Raw genomic sequence first — 14724 nt, 5'->3', positions numbered from 1 at the left:
CTTTTTTTATTAAATGTAAAAATGTTCTTCAGAAGAAAATTGCGTAATAATTTTATTGTATTTGGGAGCTCTCCTTGCAAAGAGCTGGCGTTTGCCAGTGAGAGCTTGGAAGGGGCGGGCACTCTGTGAGGGCAGTTCTGTAATTGTGTAGATTCTTTTCTTATTCTCGTCGCTCCGTCGATGCCTATGGTAACTTGATACCAGCTGCAGAGAGCACTGTTTCTCCTAAAGGGCTAAACCACTGTTACCATCTCCTCGGACTCTGTTTCTCTCTTAGGTATTGGTCTTATTGTGTGGCTTACCATCACCGGTCCAACATTGTCTACCAGGACTGACTCTTCTGGGATAGGCAATGATGTTTTCCAGTCAGTACTTAAAAATGGGCATTTTTATGGGCTGCACCACTCCTAATCTCTGTCTGCTTTAAGCCTGGTTCAACCTCTCACCTAACATTAAATTTTTCTTTGTAAGAAAAATTTGAAGTTGTAGAGCATGTTTTTTCCCCCCTTGGTTTTAGGAAAGTTTTATGATTAAAAGTCTTTTCTTTCGGTTCCCCTTCCGTCCCCTAAAAAAAAAAAAATGTCACTTTGCTGTGTCCCCGGGAGTAGTCTTTAGTTTCTTTAACCTGTGTTTTCCATAGTCTCACAAAATGGGTACGGCAGCGCTGACCTAACTATCAGCAGGCAGGAGCGTCGTTAACAACTGTCTCCGTGGTTTCCATCCGGACTTGGCCGGATGGTGCTTCCCAGGTCGATTCCAAGATGTTGCGGCGTTAGCCCAAGGCCAGTGCACAGTGTGGGCCTGACCTGCTGGACAAGCCGCCTTTATTGCTGACCAGGTGAAAGAAACCAGGGCCGCTTATTTCATGTTGCTGTTGCTTTAATAGGCCACACCATGGGAGTAAGTGTCTTTGCCAATCATCTGCTTTTCTACAAAGGTTTTTATTGTTATGACGGGCAGTCAGTCAATTTGCTCTAAAAAAATGGTCACGCACAGCTCTGGCTCCTTTACGCAACGACCCAGCTCAGCACAGACTCCAGCTACACTTTCGTTTGTGGAAACGTTTTTACTTCTCTACGATGATATGTCTCGTCGCCTGGGGACTCTGAGGGCAGGCGAGACTGAGGACAGGCCTGGGGCCCTTGCTTCCACCGTGGGAACAAGCAGAGTGTGGTCTTGAGGACGGTGACAGGTGATGAAATGAGAGGACTGCCTGGGTCTTGAGGCCGGCCAGTGAAGAGCTTGTGTGGTTTTCTCCCTGATTTTTAAGAGAAACGGATCTGGGTGTTAGATCTGATGTTGAGTTGATCAGTGGAAATGGGAAGTGGCCTGTGGGTGGAGGGACGTGGTTTGGCTGGAGAGGAGCATCTGCCTGAATGTGTGGAAATGCCAGTTCTTGCTGGTGCGCTGGGAGAAGGTCGTTCCCCGGGCAGCTGCTCCTACCCGCGCGTCAGCCCTCGTTCGGTCAGGGAGCCCGTCTGCTGACTCATCGGCCTAAGCACAGGCTTCTCCAGAGGGGTCAGCGCTCCTCAGAGCCTGGGCCCTGGACACAAACGCAGCTTTTATGCTTTTAAACCATTTTTTGTCAATTACATTCATTTCTTTCAGCTACTGCAGGCTTTTGCTCAGGGGTTTAATGGGCAGTCTACCCCCACTCAAAACAGACTCCAGCTACGCTGTCCTTTGTTAACAAGCCTTTATTTCTCTAAAATGATACGCCTTGCCTCCTGGGAACTTTGGGGGGCAGGCGAGACTGAGGGGCAGGTCTGGGGGCTCAGTGCGGCCCAGCCTCTGCAGCAGCCTGGCTGGCTCCTCGCCCCACCTCTGGTCGGCACCTTCTGCCCCTCTGGCTTCCTCAGACAACAGCCCTCCCTCAGGCGGCAGGGTCCCCGTGGCAGTGGAACTTACGGGCAGCCTGGTGGTTGTGACGTGGCCGCTGCTCACTCTGCCCCGACGGCCACAGCGCTCGGCTGTCGGGACCCAGGGGACGCTGCTCTAAGTCAGAATAGTCCATCCCCGGTCTGAACCCCTGTGGGTTTCTGACATGTGACTCTCAGTCTTCTCTTTTGAAACTTATTTCTGCGGTGGCTAAACTGTGGGATCGTAGGAACAAGGCCCTGAATGCAAGAGTGGGAAGGGGGCTGCGGATGTGTTATTTGCTTAACTTACAGCACAGCCACGGTAGCAACAAGCCACTGTCTTGGAGACGGGACCATCCCCAGAACACACGATGGCAGCACTGAATGGCCGTGCACCTGCCATACCAGCACCGAGGTCAGTGCCGTCACCCGGACCCCACGCACCTAACTGTTCTTCTTGGCCTTCGGAGCAGTGGGCTGGCACCCGCACCCGCACTCCTGCTGCTCCTTCGCCCCTGCAGGCGGCTCCCAGACCCCAAGGTGGCAGCCCCGGGCCACGGCAGCAGCCTCTCTAGAACTCTCGTGGCAGATGTAGAATTTTCTTCCCTGACCCTTGCGTGGAACAGAAAATAAAGCAGGATGCGGGTACGACTTAACGGAAGGAGAGGGGGTTTTCTTCCTCCGGCCTTTCTGGAAGGTCTTTCTCAGAAACATGTGTGGCTGTCAGGCCTCCAAGCCACCTCCGTCCACTCTGGTCCTGGGAGAAGCCGGAATGTCCCGTTTCCCTCCCTCCCTTATTCTGGGCCAGCACGGCAGATGTCCACATAGCAATTCTTTTGTTCCCTGCCACAGACTGTGGCTTTGAATAACTTTAAAAACAATCAAATCAAAAATGCATTTAGTTTATTACCTTGTAAGAACAGTCTGGAAAAGATACCTCAGTTCAAAATAAATTATTGGATTACATTATTGAATTAGGAGAAATTTAAAGATCAAAGGACTGTTTTCAATGCTGCCTGTATCTGGTTTTCTTCCCTCCACCCCAAACTCAAATCTGACCATTTCCTTTTCTCTCTCAATCGCATTTTTGCAGGACCAAGCCGCAGTTTTACTGACCGCCTTTTCGGTCCGTTGCAGCCCGTCCCGCTCTGTTCCCGCGGACACCTGGAGAATGAGAATGAGCCGGCCTTGCCCAGCGCCGGGGGAAAGTGTCTTCACGGCCTGGCATGGAGCGAGGTCTGGTATGTGGGGTTTGCTCTGGGTTCCAGGTTTCCTGGTAACAAGAAACTCGTCTAAAATGCAAAGTCGTGAAACCTGTAGTGGCGAGGGGTCTTTGCAGACACTTCTCTCCTTGAATAAGACCCAGAAATCCTCTCGTCAGGCTGATGGTGTTCAGTAAGAACCAGGCAGGGGGCTGCCGGCCCCTCTGAGCACCAGCTCGTGCCTCCCTCTGGGGGTGAGATCAGGGAACCGAGGAGAGTGGAGAGGCTGGTGCTGTCCCTCACTCCACCCCGCAGGCAGTGCTCCCTCTGGACGGGCACTGCAGGCTCAGGCACAAGTCCCGGCTGCACCCCCTAACGTCGGCAGGACTCCTGGTCTCAGCCACAGCTCAAGCCCAAGGTGGGGGTGCCCCCTCGGAGCAGACAGCACCCAGCCTCTGCACGGAGCCTGCTCTCTGAGGGGCCTGCCTTCAGAGGGGGGTCTGGGAGAGGACACCTTCCTCCAGCCCCACCAGGAAGGAGGGAGGCAGCAGGCGCCCAGGTTGGAGGGGACCCAGGTAGGAGCCGAGTCTTGCACGGGCCTCCTGCCAGAATGCTGGCCTTTCCTCAAAGGCCCACAGCACAAGGCAGGGGGAGAGGAGCCTGGCTCACTGACCGGACTGGTCTCACTTCTTAAGAAATTGTCCAGTTCTCTGCCATTGAACCCTAACATTCTAGAGAGTTTCAGGAAAGAGCATTTGGAGCAAGGGCTCTCTTGGCTGGGTGGGGGGCTTCCCAGGCAGCGACTGCCTCAACGCTGGGTGGCCAGGGTCCTGGGTTTGTACACAGGGACGTCCTTGTCGCAGAGTGCAGGCCGCCCCCTGATGATGTCAGCTGCTTTCTCTGCGATCATGATCGTGGGGGCATTCAGGTTGCCGCTGACCACGCTGGGCATGATGGATGCGTCGACCACCCTGAGGTTTTCCACCCCGATCACCCTGGTCTGCGGATCCACCACGGCGGTGGGGTCGGAGGGCTGGCCCATCTTGCAGGTGCACGAGGGGTGGTAGGCGCTGTCCGCTTTCGCCCGCACAAAGGCGTCTATCTCTTCATCGGACTGCACGTGGCTTCCTGGCTGGAGCTCTTTTCCCCGGAACGGCGCCAGGGCTTCCTGGGCAAAAATTTCTCTGGTCAGCTTCACACAATTACGGAAATCGTGAATGTCGGCTTCTGTGGAGGAGAAGACACAGGTGAGCGTCCTCTCACCATGCTGGCCTCGCAGGCAGACTCTGGGCCGGGAGAGGCTCAGTCAGCTGCCCGAGGGGAGACCGGTCAGGACGCGGAAGTCCCGGCCACCAGGCTGCTTGGGGCCTATCCAGTTCCTGCCCTCCCCACAGGCGGTCACGTGCAACCAAGCAGAGTCCCATGAAGCCCAAACAGAGAGCATGCGAGACGGACACAGCTTGCCTCAGAGGCCCCGGATGTGAATGGGGGATCTGGATTTGATCTGCACGTTAGGAATCAGACCTCACACCTTGCCTCTGCCACCGCATGGCTGTGAGGGCCCCACACGTTATTACTGGGCATAACCCGCCAGGTGGGGAGCGGTCATCTCTGCTGTGTGCAGAGAGGCAGGCCGGGGAATAGAATTCGCTTTTAAAGGATGTTCAGTCACAGCAGGAAAAGTGCTCTGTGAGCTGTGTGTACACAGCCAGGCTACACAGCCAGGCCGCCGCCTTGAACCTCCGGTAAGTTGCTTTGAAAGCTTCACATCTCTCCTCATGTGTTACTTCAAGGGACCCCGGCCACCACACAGCAGCGTGTGCAAATGTACAGACTAGAACAGGGGTCCTCAAACGACGGTCCGCGGGACACATGCGACCCGCTGAAAACATTTATCCGGCCCGCCAGGTGTTTTTTGCCGCCGCTGCCTGTCCTGCTTAGCAGCCAGCTCGTCCGGGCCCGCTATACGCATGTGTGGAATGTCTGAGGGACAGTGAACTGGCCCCCTGTTTAAAAAGTTTGAGGACCTCTGGACTAGAATGATGGGGCGGAGGGAAGACAGAGAGTGACTTGTGGTTCAGGAACAAACCCATAAAGGCAGTCGTTCAGACAGTGACCAGCAGGCGCAGGCCTGGGGCACACGAAGGTGGCTGGGGAGTTACCTGTGGACAAGTAGTTGGGTTGCAGCACAGGGTGGTCCTGGGGGTTGGCACTTCTCAGTTTGAGCCAGCCCACACTCGTGCCCCGCATGGTCCCCACATGCACCTAGGTGAATCCAGAGGGAGCAGTCACTTCCATCAGCCCCCCAACTCAGTTTAGAGAGGTCCCAGGTTTCCTGGGGGTGGGCCTCTATAGCCAAAGTCAAATCTTACCTGCCCACCCTCCACAGTGATTAAAAACCACCTTGATGAATCACTCCTGCCTCTATAACTGAATGGCCAAAATTTTCAGGAGCTGGCAAGCCGTGGGCAGAGTTGGTGCCACTGGTCCATTGCTAGTGCTCAGTACCAAGAGCATCTGCCCTAAGCTGAGACGTACTGAGCAGCTGCAGGGCGCGGCACAGGCTTGTGCACTCCCCACCCTGAAGGCCCCGCTGCAGGGGGGAAGATGGAAAAGATGAGACTATCTGCTCACCTGGTAAGCCTCCTCCTGGGTGGGGACACGCCCGTGGTCAATCACTTGGGACGGCAGGAAGTGGAACTGGATGTCTGGGTGGGAGACCCCAGGCCGGCTCCTGATGAACCCACCTGTTTCCAGGTGGGCCGTGGCTCCATCCCCTGAGGATTGGAAGAGCAGTCAGTCAGAGCAGGGCATGTGGGCCGGCCTCAGGCCCCTGGTGCTCCTACCTGTCCTTCCTCTCCCCGCAGGTGGGCTCACTGGCACCACAGCTTCCAATGTCAGCTGCCTACCAGACGAGTCTTCAGCTTTGCCTCTCCCCCCCATCTCCACCACTGAGACTGGACTGTGAGGCCTCGTGTACCACAGGTAACCCTAACCTGGCCTGGCCTGTACTCCTCGTGACCGAGCCCTCTCCCCTCTAACCTCCCACCACGTGTTGCAATCTCTGGCCCAAATGAGATGCCTAGTCCAGGCGCCTTTGCACGTACTCTTCCTGCCTCTCAGATCCCCTGGTCTTTCTCTCACAGAACTTAACACTGAGCATGGTTACACGATTCTTCCCATTGTCCCCATCCGAGTGCAAACTGCCGGAGGATACCTGCCTTCCTGGGACTTCTCATCCTCTAGCACTAAGTTGGTGAGGAACAGGTGCTGAGTGAATGAATAGGATTTCAAAGCACCATTTCCTGGCCAAAGTTATGGAAACTCAGCATTTTCCATTTGTTTTTTTCTACTTTTATTTTTCTTTAAGTCGTTATTGTTGAGAGTATTACAGATGTTCCCCTCTATCCAGTTCCTGCCCTGCCCCAAGCCTTCACTGCCCTATTGTCTGTGTCCATAGGTAATGCATGTATGCATATTAAGTTCTTTGGTTAATCTCCACTGCCCCAGATTTGTCAGTCTGCTCCCTGTTTCCATGCCTCTGAGTCTATTTTATTCATTAGATTCTTTGTTCATTTATTTTTCTTTTCAGACTCAATTGTTGAAAGATATGGATTTATCTTTTTTCTGCTTTTGCTGTTTTTCTCTCGCTGCTTTTAAGATTCTCTCTTTGTCTTTAACCCTTGGCATTTTAATTATGATGTGTCTTGGTGTGGGCCTCTTTGGGTTCCTCTTGGTTAGGACTCTCTGCACTTCCTGGACCTGTAAGTCTATTACTTCCACCAGGTAGGGGAAGTTTTCTGTCATTTCTTCAAACAGGTTACAGTATCTTGCTCTCTCTCTTCTGCTTCCAGCGCCCCCATAAATGCGACTGATGGTACCCAGTAGTTTGCTTGCTTCCATTTCATTTAGGTTTTTTTTTCTGGAGATTTCTTCTGTTCTTTTATTTGTGACACCCTTCTTTGTCTCTGCATTTTGGCGGCTTCCCTGTGTTTGTTTCTATGTGTTATGTAAAGCTACTCTTCTCCTGGAACTGGCAGAGTGGCCTTGTCCAGTAGGTGTCCTGTAGGGCCCAGTGGCTCACCTCCCGTCACCTGAGCTGGGCACTTTGTGCACACAGCCCACAAGGGGTGCACCTAGGCTTGTCGCTGAGTCTTAATTGCTGTTGGCCAACTGGCTGTGAGGCTCAGCGGTGACTGAGTGGGAGAGCTGCTGTGCAGGAGACAGCCCTATGGAGCCGGACTTGCTTCAGAGGGACTTCGGTGCTCGCTGCGTGCCCGTGAGTGTGCTGCTTGTGGGTGTGTAGTTATAGCCTGGCGTGGTCTGAAGCTGTCCAGTGGGTGCACTGGCTCTGGGGTCTCCCGAAAGGTGCATAGTCAGCCGCTGCCTGGGGCCACCTTGCAAGAGCCACAGAGCGACCTACAGGTGGCCACTTGTGTTGGGTCCGGAAGTGCCCAGGTGAGGCCACACTGCCTTGGGCCTCTTGTGGATAGGTACTGGGCACGCTGACACCAGCTCTTGCTTGCTTGAGAGATTTTAGAAAAGCCTGATGCCTGAGCCAGGACAGGCCATTCATATGGAAAAGCTGCTGCAAATTGGATGTGGCGGGTCTCAGGGAATCACCAGGGCAGGGCAAACGATGTTGGCTAAGCTGATGGAAACTCAGATATCGCTGCCAGTCAGCTCTGCAACGGGAGGTCTTAGCACAGGAACAGTGACCCCTGCGAGCACCCCTGAGTTCTTGCTCAGAGACGAGGCAATCCAGTTCCTCCCCATAATCCCTGGCTCCCCCAGAGCCGCTGCCCCAGCACCAAGCGCAGATGGAGCGAGTCTGTGTAAGTTCATGTGCTGGCCCTTTAAGAGGAATTGCCTCCTTGTCACTCAGCCACAATCCCCGCTGGTTTTTACAGCCCAAAGTTACAGGGGCTTCTCTTCCCAGCTCTGGAACCCTGGGCTGGGGGTCTGGTGTGGGGCTGGGACCCCCTGCTCCTCAAGGGAGACCTCTGCAGCTGAGCTATTCCTCCCAATTGAAAAAAGGGGCCACACGTGGGTGTCAGACCGGCGTTCCGTGCCTCCGCCCCTCCTACCAGCCTCCCTGAGCGGTTTTCTTTACTTCTCTAGTTGTAGGACTTCCCTCAGCCAGCTTTCGGGCGGTTCTGAGTGATGTTCTGTATTTTAGTTGTAATTTTGATGTGGTTGTGGGAGCGGCGAGTACCACCTTTACCTATGCCACCATCTTGGTTCTCCTCTACTTTCTCCATTTGTTTTCTAACTAAGCAATGGGTGCTGACTCTATAGTCCAGCACCAAGTGCCTTTTCTCCTGGCTCCTTGGCCACCTCATGGTCTCCAGCACACGGCCATCCCCGTCCATCTGCAGGGAAGAGCAGCACCTAGCCCTTGAGGAGTCTCCCCCGGGTCAGGCCCTGTGCTACTGAGTCCGGTCCTCACACCAGCCCATCAGGCAGGAACTGTGTATCCCATTTTTCAGATGGGAAAGCTGAGGCTCAAAGAGCTGAGGCCAATGGCAGAGCTCAGCTTCAAACCAGCAATCTGGGGCCAGAGCCCTTGCTCAGCACCTCGCGATGCCCACAGACCATGTCTACCAACCTGTGAACTGCCAGAGCCACTCCAGACCAATCCGGACCTTCCTCAGGGGCTTCTGTGCTGCGTGGAGGGTGATGGGACGGGTGCATGCCTGCTGGATGTATATCTCCAGGTGGTCTTGCAGGTTCTGACCAACTCCTGAAATAGGAGGGAGTGGTGAGGAGCACTGGCTACCAAGGGGAGCTTAGCTGACCTCTCAACATCCCCCTGGTTTTGAAAACTTCTCCCCTACCCATTTATCTGCAGGCCAGTTCCTGCTCAGGCGCCGGATCACCTCCCAGGGACACCGTTCTGCACTCCTGGCCAAGTCCAGCCCTCTCCGATGTTGCCAAAGCCACCCATCCAGTTGCCTTCCTGCCAAGCAGCACCCTCCCTGAGGGCAGGGCCCACGTGTGCAGCAGGTACTGCTCAGGAAGCTGTCAGTGAACGGCCGACAGCCCCAGCCTCAGCCCTGGCCGGGGGAAGCAGGCCCCTCATGCTGTGCAGACCTGCAGGAGCTCATCCAAGCTCCAGGGGATGCTGGGCAGGTCACTCATGGCCCCGCACTTTCACAGACCCCTTAGGAGGAAGCCTCATGCAGAACGGCCAGGCCTCTGGGAGCGTGGGTTATAAGAGAGGGCAAAAGGGACAGGCCCCAAAGGGCATCAAAAAAAGTTTGTAAAATAAATGTCAGGCCCGGAGAACTGTCTTCATGTGAGAAGCACACCCAGGAGCACTGAGTTAGCATCTTTAACATCAGAGCAAGTGGGAAGGACTGGGGATGGAAAGCACAGAGGCCTGGACCCCTCAGCACAGAGCTGCCCTGGTGACCTGCTTGAACCTGGCCCAGGAGGCTTTACGGGCAGATGCTCCCTGCCACAGGGCCTCGCCTCTCAGTGGGATAGGATGGCCAGGGACGGGAGGAGAGCACCCAAAGACTTGGGGTCCCAGGGGACCTTCAGGCCCATGAGAAGCGGGACAGTTCTGAAAAGCACTGACTCCTGTCCCCTCCCCAGTCCATACTAATAAAATACAATAAACCGTTCTGTTTAGCAGAGACCCCCTCCAGGAGCAGTGGAGGAGGAAACTCACCCGGAAGGTGGCACACCACGGGGATGCCCAGCTTCTTGAGGTCGTCTGCGTTGCCGACGCCAGAAAGCATGAGCAGCTGCGGGGAGTTGATGGCACCTCCACTCAGAATCACCTCCTTGCTGGCGTAAGCCTGGAAGAGGCAGCGGGCCCAGCAGGTCACACTTCCCTTCCCAAAGGCAGACAGAACCCGAGAGCGTGGCCTCGGCATGGGAAGAGGATGCCCAGGGTGCTGTGTGAAAGCTCCCCACATGTTCGGCTCTCGCAGGCGCTCACAGATAAATAAATCATGATTATACTCAAATACTCAGCGACCGCCAGTTCGTCATGATGGTCTTAAAAACAGGACCGTGGGACTGAAACGAGAAACTGCACTCGAATGAGCGGTTTCCATAAAGCGAGCAGTGGGATGCAGGACATCCTGGCACACTGCAGAAATACGGAGTATGAGCAGAGTTACGGTTCTTAGAACCTATCAACTTCCAAAGAGGTGTGGAAGGTCCCGGGGACAGCGCCGAGGTGGGGAGCGGCAGACAGGCTCACAGGGGCGCTTATCTGGGGCACAACAGGCTCTGCAGGTGCCTAAACTGGCCTCCACCCCCAGCTAAGCCCTGGGAACAACCTTTCAGGCCATTGCCACCTGCTGCCCACTCCCCACCACAGCGCCGATGGAGACGAGAGCATGACGACTGCCCATTCCCGCCCGCCATCTGAGCTGCCTCGGCCTGGGGGTGCCTGGCTCACCCTGTGGCTCTGGCCGTTCTTGATGTACTCCACGCCCACTGCGCGGCTGCCTTCAAACAGCACCCTGCGCACAAACGTCCGGGCCTCGGCGGTGAGGTTGGGGCGGCTGAGTGCTGGGTGCAGGTACGCACAGGCTGCGCTCCAGCGCTTGCCTGCAGGACAGAGCGAGGATTTCAGGCACAACCCCTCGCCCCTGCCCAGGGCGGGAGTGGGAAGGGGCTGGAGAAAGGGGGAATTTGTCTTTCTCTGACTGTGTAAGCTCTGCCTTCCAAGTATGGCTGAGACCAAAAGCCCCTGTCCACGGAAACCCACCTGGGCCCCTGGGTGTCCTGTGCCTGCTTCCCCATCTGTAAGTCTCTGTTTGGCCAGAGAGCCGACTCCATTATCCACACCCTCATGGGCCAGAGACCCAGAGCATGCCCACGGTGTCACGTCCCCTCCAGCTCTGGCAGCCCCGGGTGTCCACACTTACTGACCAGGATGCGAACAGGAGGGAGGGGCTGCAATAGTAAATTTTTTTCTCCAAGGAAGAACCAGGGAGATGGGGGTGGGCACCTTACGCTACCTTTGTGGATGGTCATGTCCATCCAGCCGAAGCCTTCCTGCTGAAAGCCGTTCATGTCCTCGGTGAAGGGGTAGCCGGCCTGCTGTGCCGCCTCCAGGAACGCCCGGTGCAGCGGGTGGTTGGTCTTACCCCGCGACACATGCAGGGGGCCCTGGTCGCCGCGGTACCGGCTGGCACCCAGCTCGTGGCACTGCGCCTTGCGGAAGTAGGGCAGGCAGTGAGCGTAGTCCCAGTCCGTGGCGCCTTGGCGGTGCCAGCGGTCGTAGTCCTCGGCGTGCCCGCGGATGTAGACCATGGCGTTGAGGGAGGAGGAGCCTCCCCACACCCGGCCGCGCGGCCAGTACAGCACGCGGCCGTCCATGCCTGCCTGCGGCTCGGTGTGGTAGTACCAGTTGTACTTGTCATCGCACAGGTTGGCCACGAGGGCCGCGGGCATGTGGATCTTCCACAAGAGCCGCTTGCTCCCCGCATGCGTGTCCTTGGGCCCGGCCTCCAACAGCAGCACACGCTTATCAGGGTCCTCGGTGAGCCGTCCAGCCAGCACACAGCCCGCAGAGCCCGCACCCACCACCACGTGGCTGTACTCGTTTCCACTCCCGGAGGCCACACTGGCCAGAGCACGGAGGGCCGGGGGCCGCTGCTGCCCCAGCACTCCCCAAGGGCTCAGGTGCCCTCGCCTCCAGCCGCGCAGGACACACCACATGCTTCCAGTCCCAGTCCTCTTATGTCCACAGAGGGTTCGCTTTCCCTACAACAGAAAAACGGGCCTTAAATGTTTTCATGCAGACGGTGCGGCACAGCGCCTCCGCAACTCACCAAGCAGTCTGCCCAGGGCGGGGAGGGACAGGCCTGGCTAGCATAGCCCTGCCCTGGGGACCCAGGAGGGAGCAGAGGTGCACACAGTTCTACCAGTACTGCAAGGTCTGTGCTAGGGCGGGGGCACAGGAGAGAGGCCTGTCCCCAAACCTGGAGAGCCCCCAGAAAGGCTTCTCTGTGGCGCCTGTGCATGAGCCTATAGCTGGGCAGGAGTCTGCCTGCTGGAGGGCTGGGGCGGTAAGGGCTTTCCCGGCTTCCACTCACTCCTCATCCTTTCAAGACAGTTGCTGAGCCATTTCATCACTAGCAATACACAGAGAACAAGATACCTGCCCTCAAAACGGATGGTCTGGGGCCAGGGAGACAGATAAGACTTAAATAAGTAGCTGATAGAAAGTCGGAGTGAAGGGCTCTAGACTGTAGAGCTGAAAGCCTGTGACCTGAGGTTGCATGGCATACACTAGACAGCTTTTCATTGAGGTGGGATCAGAGCGACTATTTTCAAAGATCACTCTGGAGAATGCTAAAGTTCTGACAAACAAACAATGTCAGTAGCTTTTGCAGGTTCCTTTCCCAGCATGCTCAGTGCAGAGGTAAAAAGAACCACAAGAACTTCTGAGAAAGCCCCAGCCATGAGGCCAGGGCACAAAAAGCCTGCCCGAGACTAGGGCTGCCACAGGAGCACTGAGAAACCTCAAGAAAACCCTGATAAATGCCCCTGCCCCTCCAGGAGGCTGTACCAAGTACCAGCGGTGGCCTACCACTGGAGGCAGGCTAAGAGGTAAAGTACAGAGAAAGGCCTACTCCCACTGCCCCCTCCTGCAGGCACAGAGAAAGGGGCACCAGGGCCTCCTGAAAGCCATGTCTGAAGCAGGAGCACTGAGAAGAACCTGCCAGCGCTCCAGGCCCCACACTAGCCCCAGGTGGCAGCAGCTCAACTTCCCACTAGGTTAACTCAGCTCTCCACACTAATGACCTGATAGGGTAAAAGGCATGCCCTTTTCCAGGTGAATTTTATCAAACATTCAAAAATGAACTAACACCAATTCTTCTCAAACTATTCCAAAAATATCAAGAGCAAAGACTTCCAAGCTCATTTTGTGAGGCCAGTGTCATCCTAATTCCAAAACCAGATGAAGACACTACAAAGAAAGAAAATTAGAGGCCAATATCCCTGATGAACATAGATGCAAAAATTCTAAAAAAAATATTAGCAAACTGCATCTAGCAACACATTAAAAAGATCAGCCCGTGCCAGTTTGGCTCAATGGATAGAGAGTCAGCCTGCGGACCCCTTGGTCCCAGGCTCGATTCCGGTCAAGGGCACGTACCTTGGTTGCAGGCCCCTCCCCAGCCCTGGTCTAGTTAGGGTTCGTGTGGAATGCAACCAAACAATGTATTTCTCTAACATCAATATTTCTGCCTTTCCCTCCCTCTAAAAATCAATGGAAAAATAGCCTCGGGTGAGGATTAAAAAAAAATCATTATGATCAAGTGGGATTAATTCCTGGGATGCAAGGTTGGTACAATGTCCACAAATCAATTAACATGTGACATCACATAAACAAAATTAAGGATAAAAAGCATATGATCATATCAATACATGCAGAAAAAGCATCTGACAAAATCCAGCACCCATTTATGATAAAAACTCTCAACAAAGTGGGAATATAGGGAACATATCTCAATATAATAAAGCCCACATATGACAAACCCACAGCTAACATCATACTCAATGCACAAAAAACTAAAAGTGTTTCCCTTAAGATCAGGAATAAGACAGGGATATCTGCTTTCACCATTCTTATTCAATATGGTACTGGAAGTCCTAGCCACAGCAGTCAAGAAGAAGAAATAAAAGGTATCCAAATTGGCAAGGAAGAAGTAAAATTGGCATTATTTGCAGATGACATGATACGGTATAAACATAACCCTAAAGATTCCATTAAAAAAAAAACTAGAACTGATAAATTCAGTAAAGTAGGTTACAAAATTAATATCCAGAAATCACTTGCACTTTTATATACTAATAATGAACTATCAGAAAGGGAAACTAAAAAAAAAAAAAAAAAAAATATTCCATTTACCAGTATAATTGTATTTTAAAAAATACCTAAGAACAGCCCTAGCCGGTTTGGCTCAGTGGATAGAGCGTCGGCCTGCGGACTGAAGGGTCCCCGGTTCGATTCTAATGAAGGACACATGGCTCGGTTCCCAGTGGGGAGCATGCGGGAGGCGGCTGATCAATGACTCTCCCTCGTCACTGATGTTTCTCTCTCTCCCTCTCCCTTCCTCTCTGAAATCAATAAAAATATATTTTAAAACAAACAAAAATACCTAAGAATAAGAAAATTATAAGACACTGAAGAAACTGAAGAAGATATAAGCAAATGGAAGCATATACTTGTGCTCATGGATAAGAAGGACTGCCATCATTAAAATGTTCATAACTACCCAAAGCAATCTATGGATTCAATGCAATTCCTATCAAAATAATGGCATATTTCACAGAACTAGAATAAATAATCCAAAAACTTCTACAGAACCACAAAAGACCCCAAACAGCCACAGCAATCTTGAGAAAGAAGAACAAAGTATTACCCTACCTGATCTCAAACTATACTACAAGGGTATCGTTATCAAAACAGGATGGTACTGGCATAAAAACAGACACATAGCTCAACGGAACAGAACAGAGAGCCCCGAAATAAACCCACACTTATATGGCCAATTAATATTTGACAAAGTAGATAAGAACGTACAATGGGGAAAAGACAGTCTATTCAATAAATGGTGTTACAAAAATTGGACAGCAACAGGCAAAAAATAAAACTAGACCACCTTCTTACACCATATATAAGAATA

The 14724-nt window shown here is 53.6% G+C and overlaps 1 protein-coding gene and 2 long non-coding RNA genes across 5 annotated transcripts in view; 2 read left to right on the top strand and 1 right to left on the bottom strand.

Annotated features, from left to right (window-relative positions):
- Window positions 1-2745: 2745 nt before the first annotated feature.
- The window catches only part of CHDH (choline dehydrogenase), a 32351-nt gene continuing 20372 nt past the window's right edge, over window positions 2746-14724 (bottom strand). For all 3 annotated transcript variants that reach the window (XM_059663275.1, XM_059663276.1, XM_059663274.1), the window contains exons 3-9: window positions 11044-11791; window positions 10479-10630; window positions 9738-9867; window positions 8670-8804; window positions 5696-5838; window positions 5224-5326; window positions 2746-4288 (exon numbers count right to left, since the gene is read on the bottom strand). In XM_059663275.1, the coding sequence (XP_059519258.1) occupies window positions 3870-4288; window positions 5224-5326; window positions 5696-5838; window positions 8670-8804; window positions 9738-9867; window positions 10479-10630; window positions 11044-11746 (1785 nt within the window). In that variant the 5' untranslated portion in view covers window positions 11747-11791 and the 3' untranslated portion in view covers window positions 2746-3869. The remainder of the gene's footprint in view (window positions 4289-5223; window positions 5327-5695; window positions 5839-8669; window positions 8805-9737; window positions 9868-10478; window positions 10631-11043; window positions 11792-14724) is intronic.
- Window positions 4682-5776, top strand: LOC132215287 (uncharacterized). Its single transcript, XR_009448496.1, has 2 exons — window positions 4682-4806; window positions 5513-5776. It is a non-coding gene; the product is annotated as an uncharacterized LOC132215287 (long non-coding RNA).
- On the top strand, window positions 5963-9829 carry LOC132215286 (uncharacterized). Its single transcript, XR_009448495.1, has 3 exons — window positions 5963-6046; window positions 8913-9067; window positions 9699-9829. It is a non-coding gene; the product is annotated as an uncharacterized LOC132215286 (long non-coding RNA).

Source organism: Myotis daubentonii, chromosome 14 (genome assembly GCF_963259705.1).
Source record: "Myotis daubentonii chromosome 14, mMyoDau2.1, whole genome shotgun sequence".
Classification (NCBI taxonomy): Eukaryota; Metazoa; Chordata; class Mammalia; order Chiroptera; family Vespertilionidae; genus Myotis; species Myotis daubentonii.
This window is presented reverse-complemented; position numbering and strand designations above follow the sequence as displayed.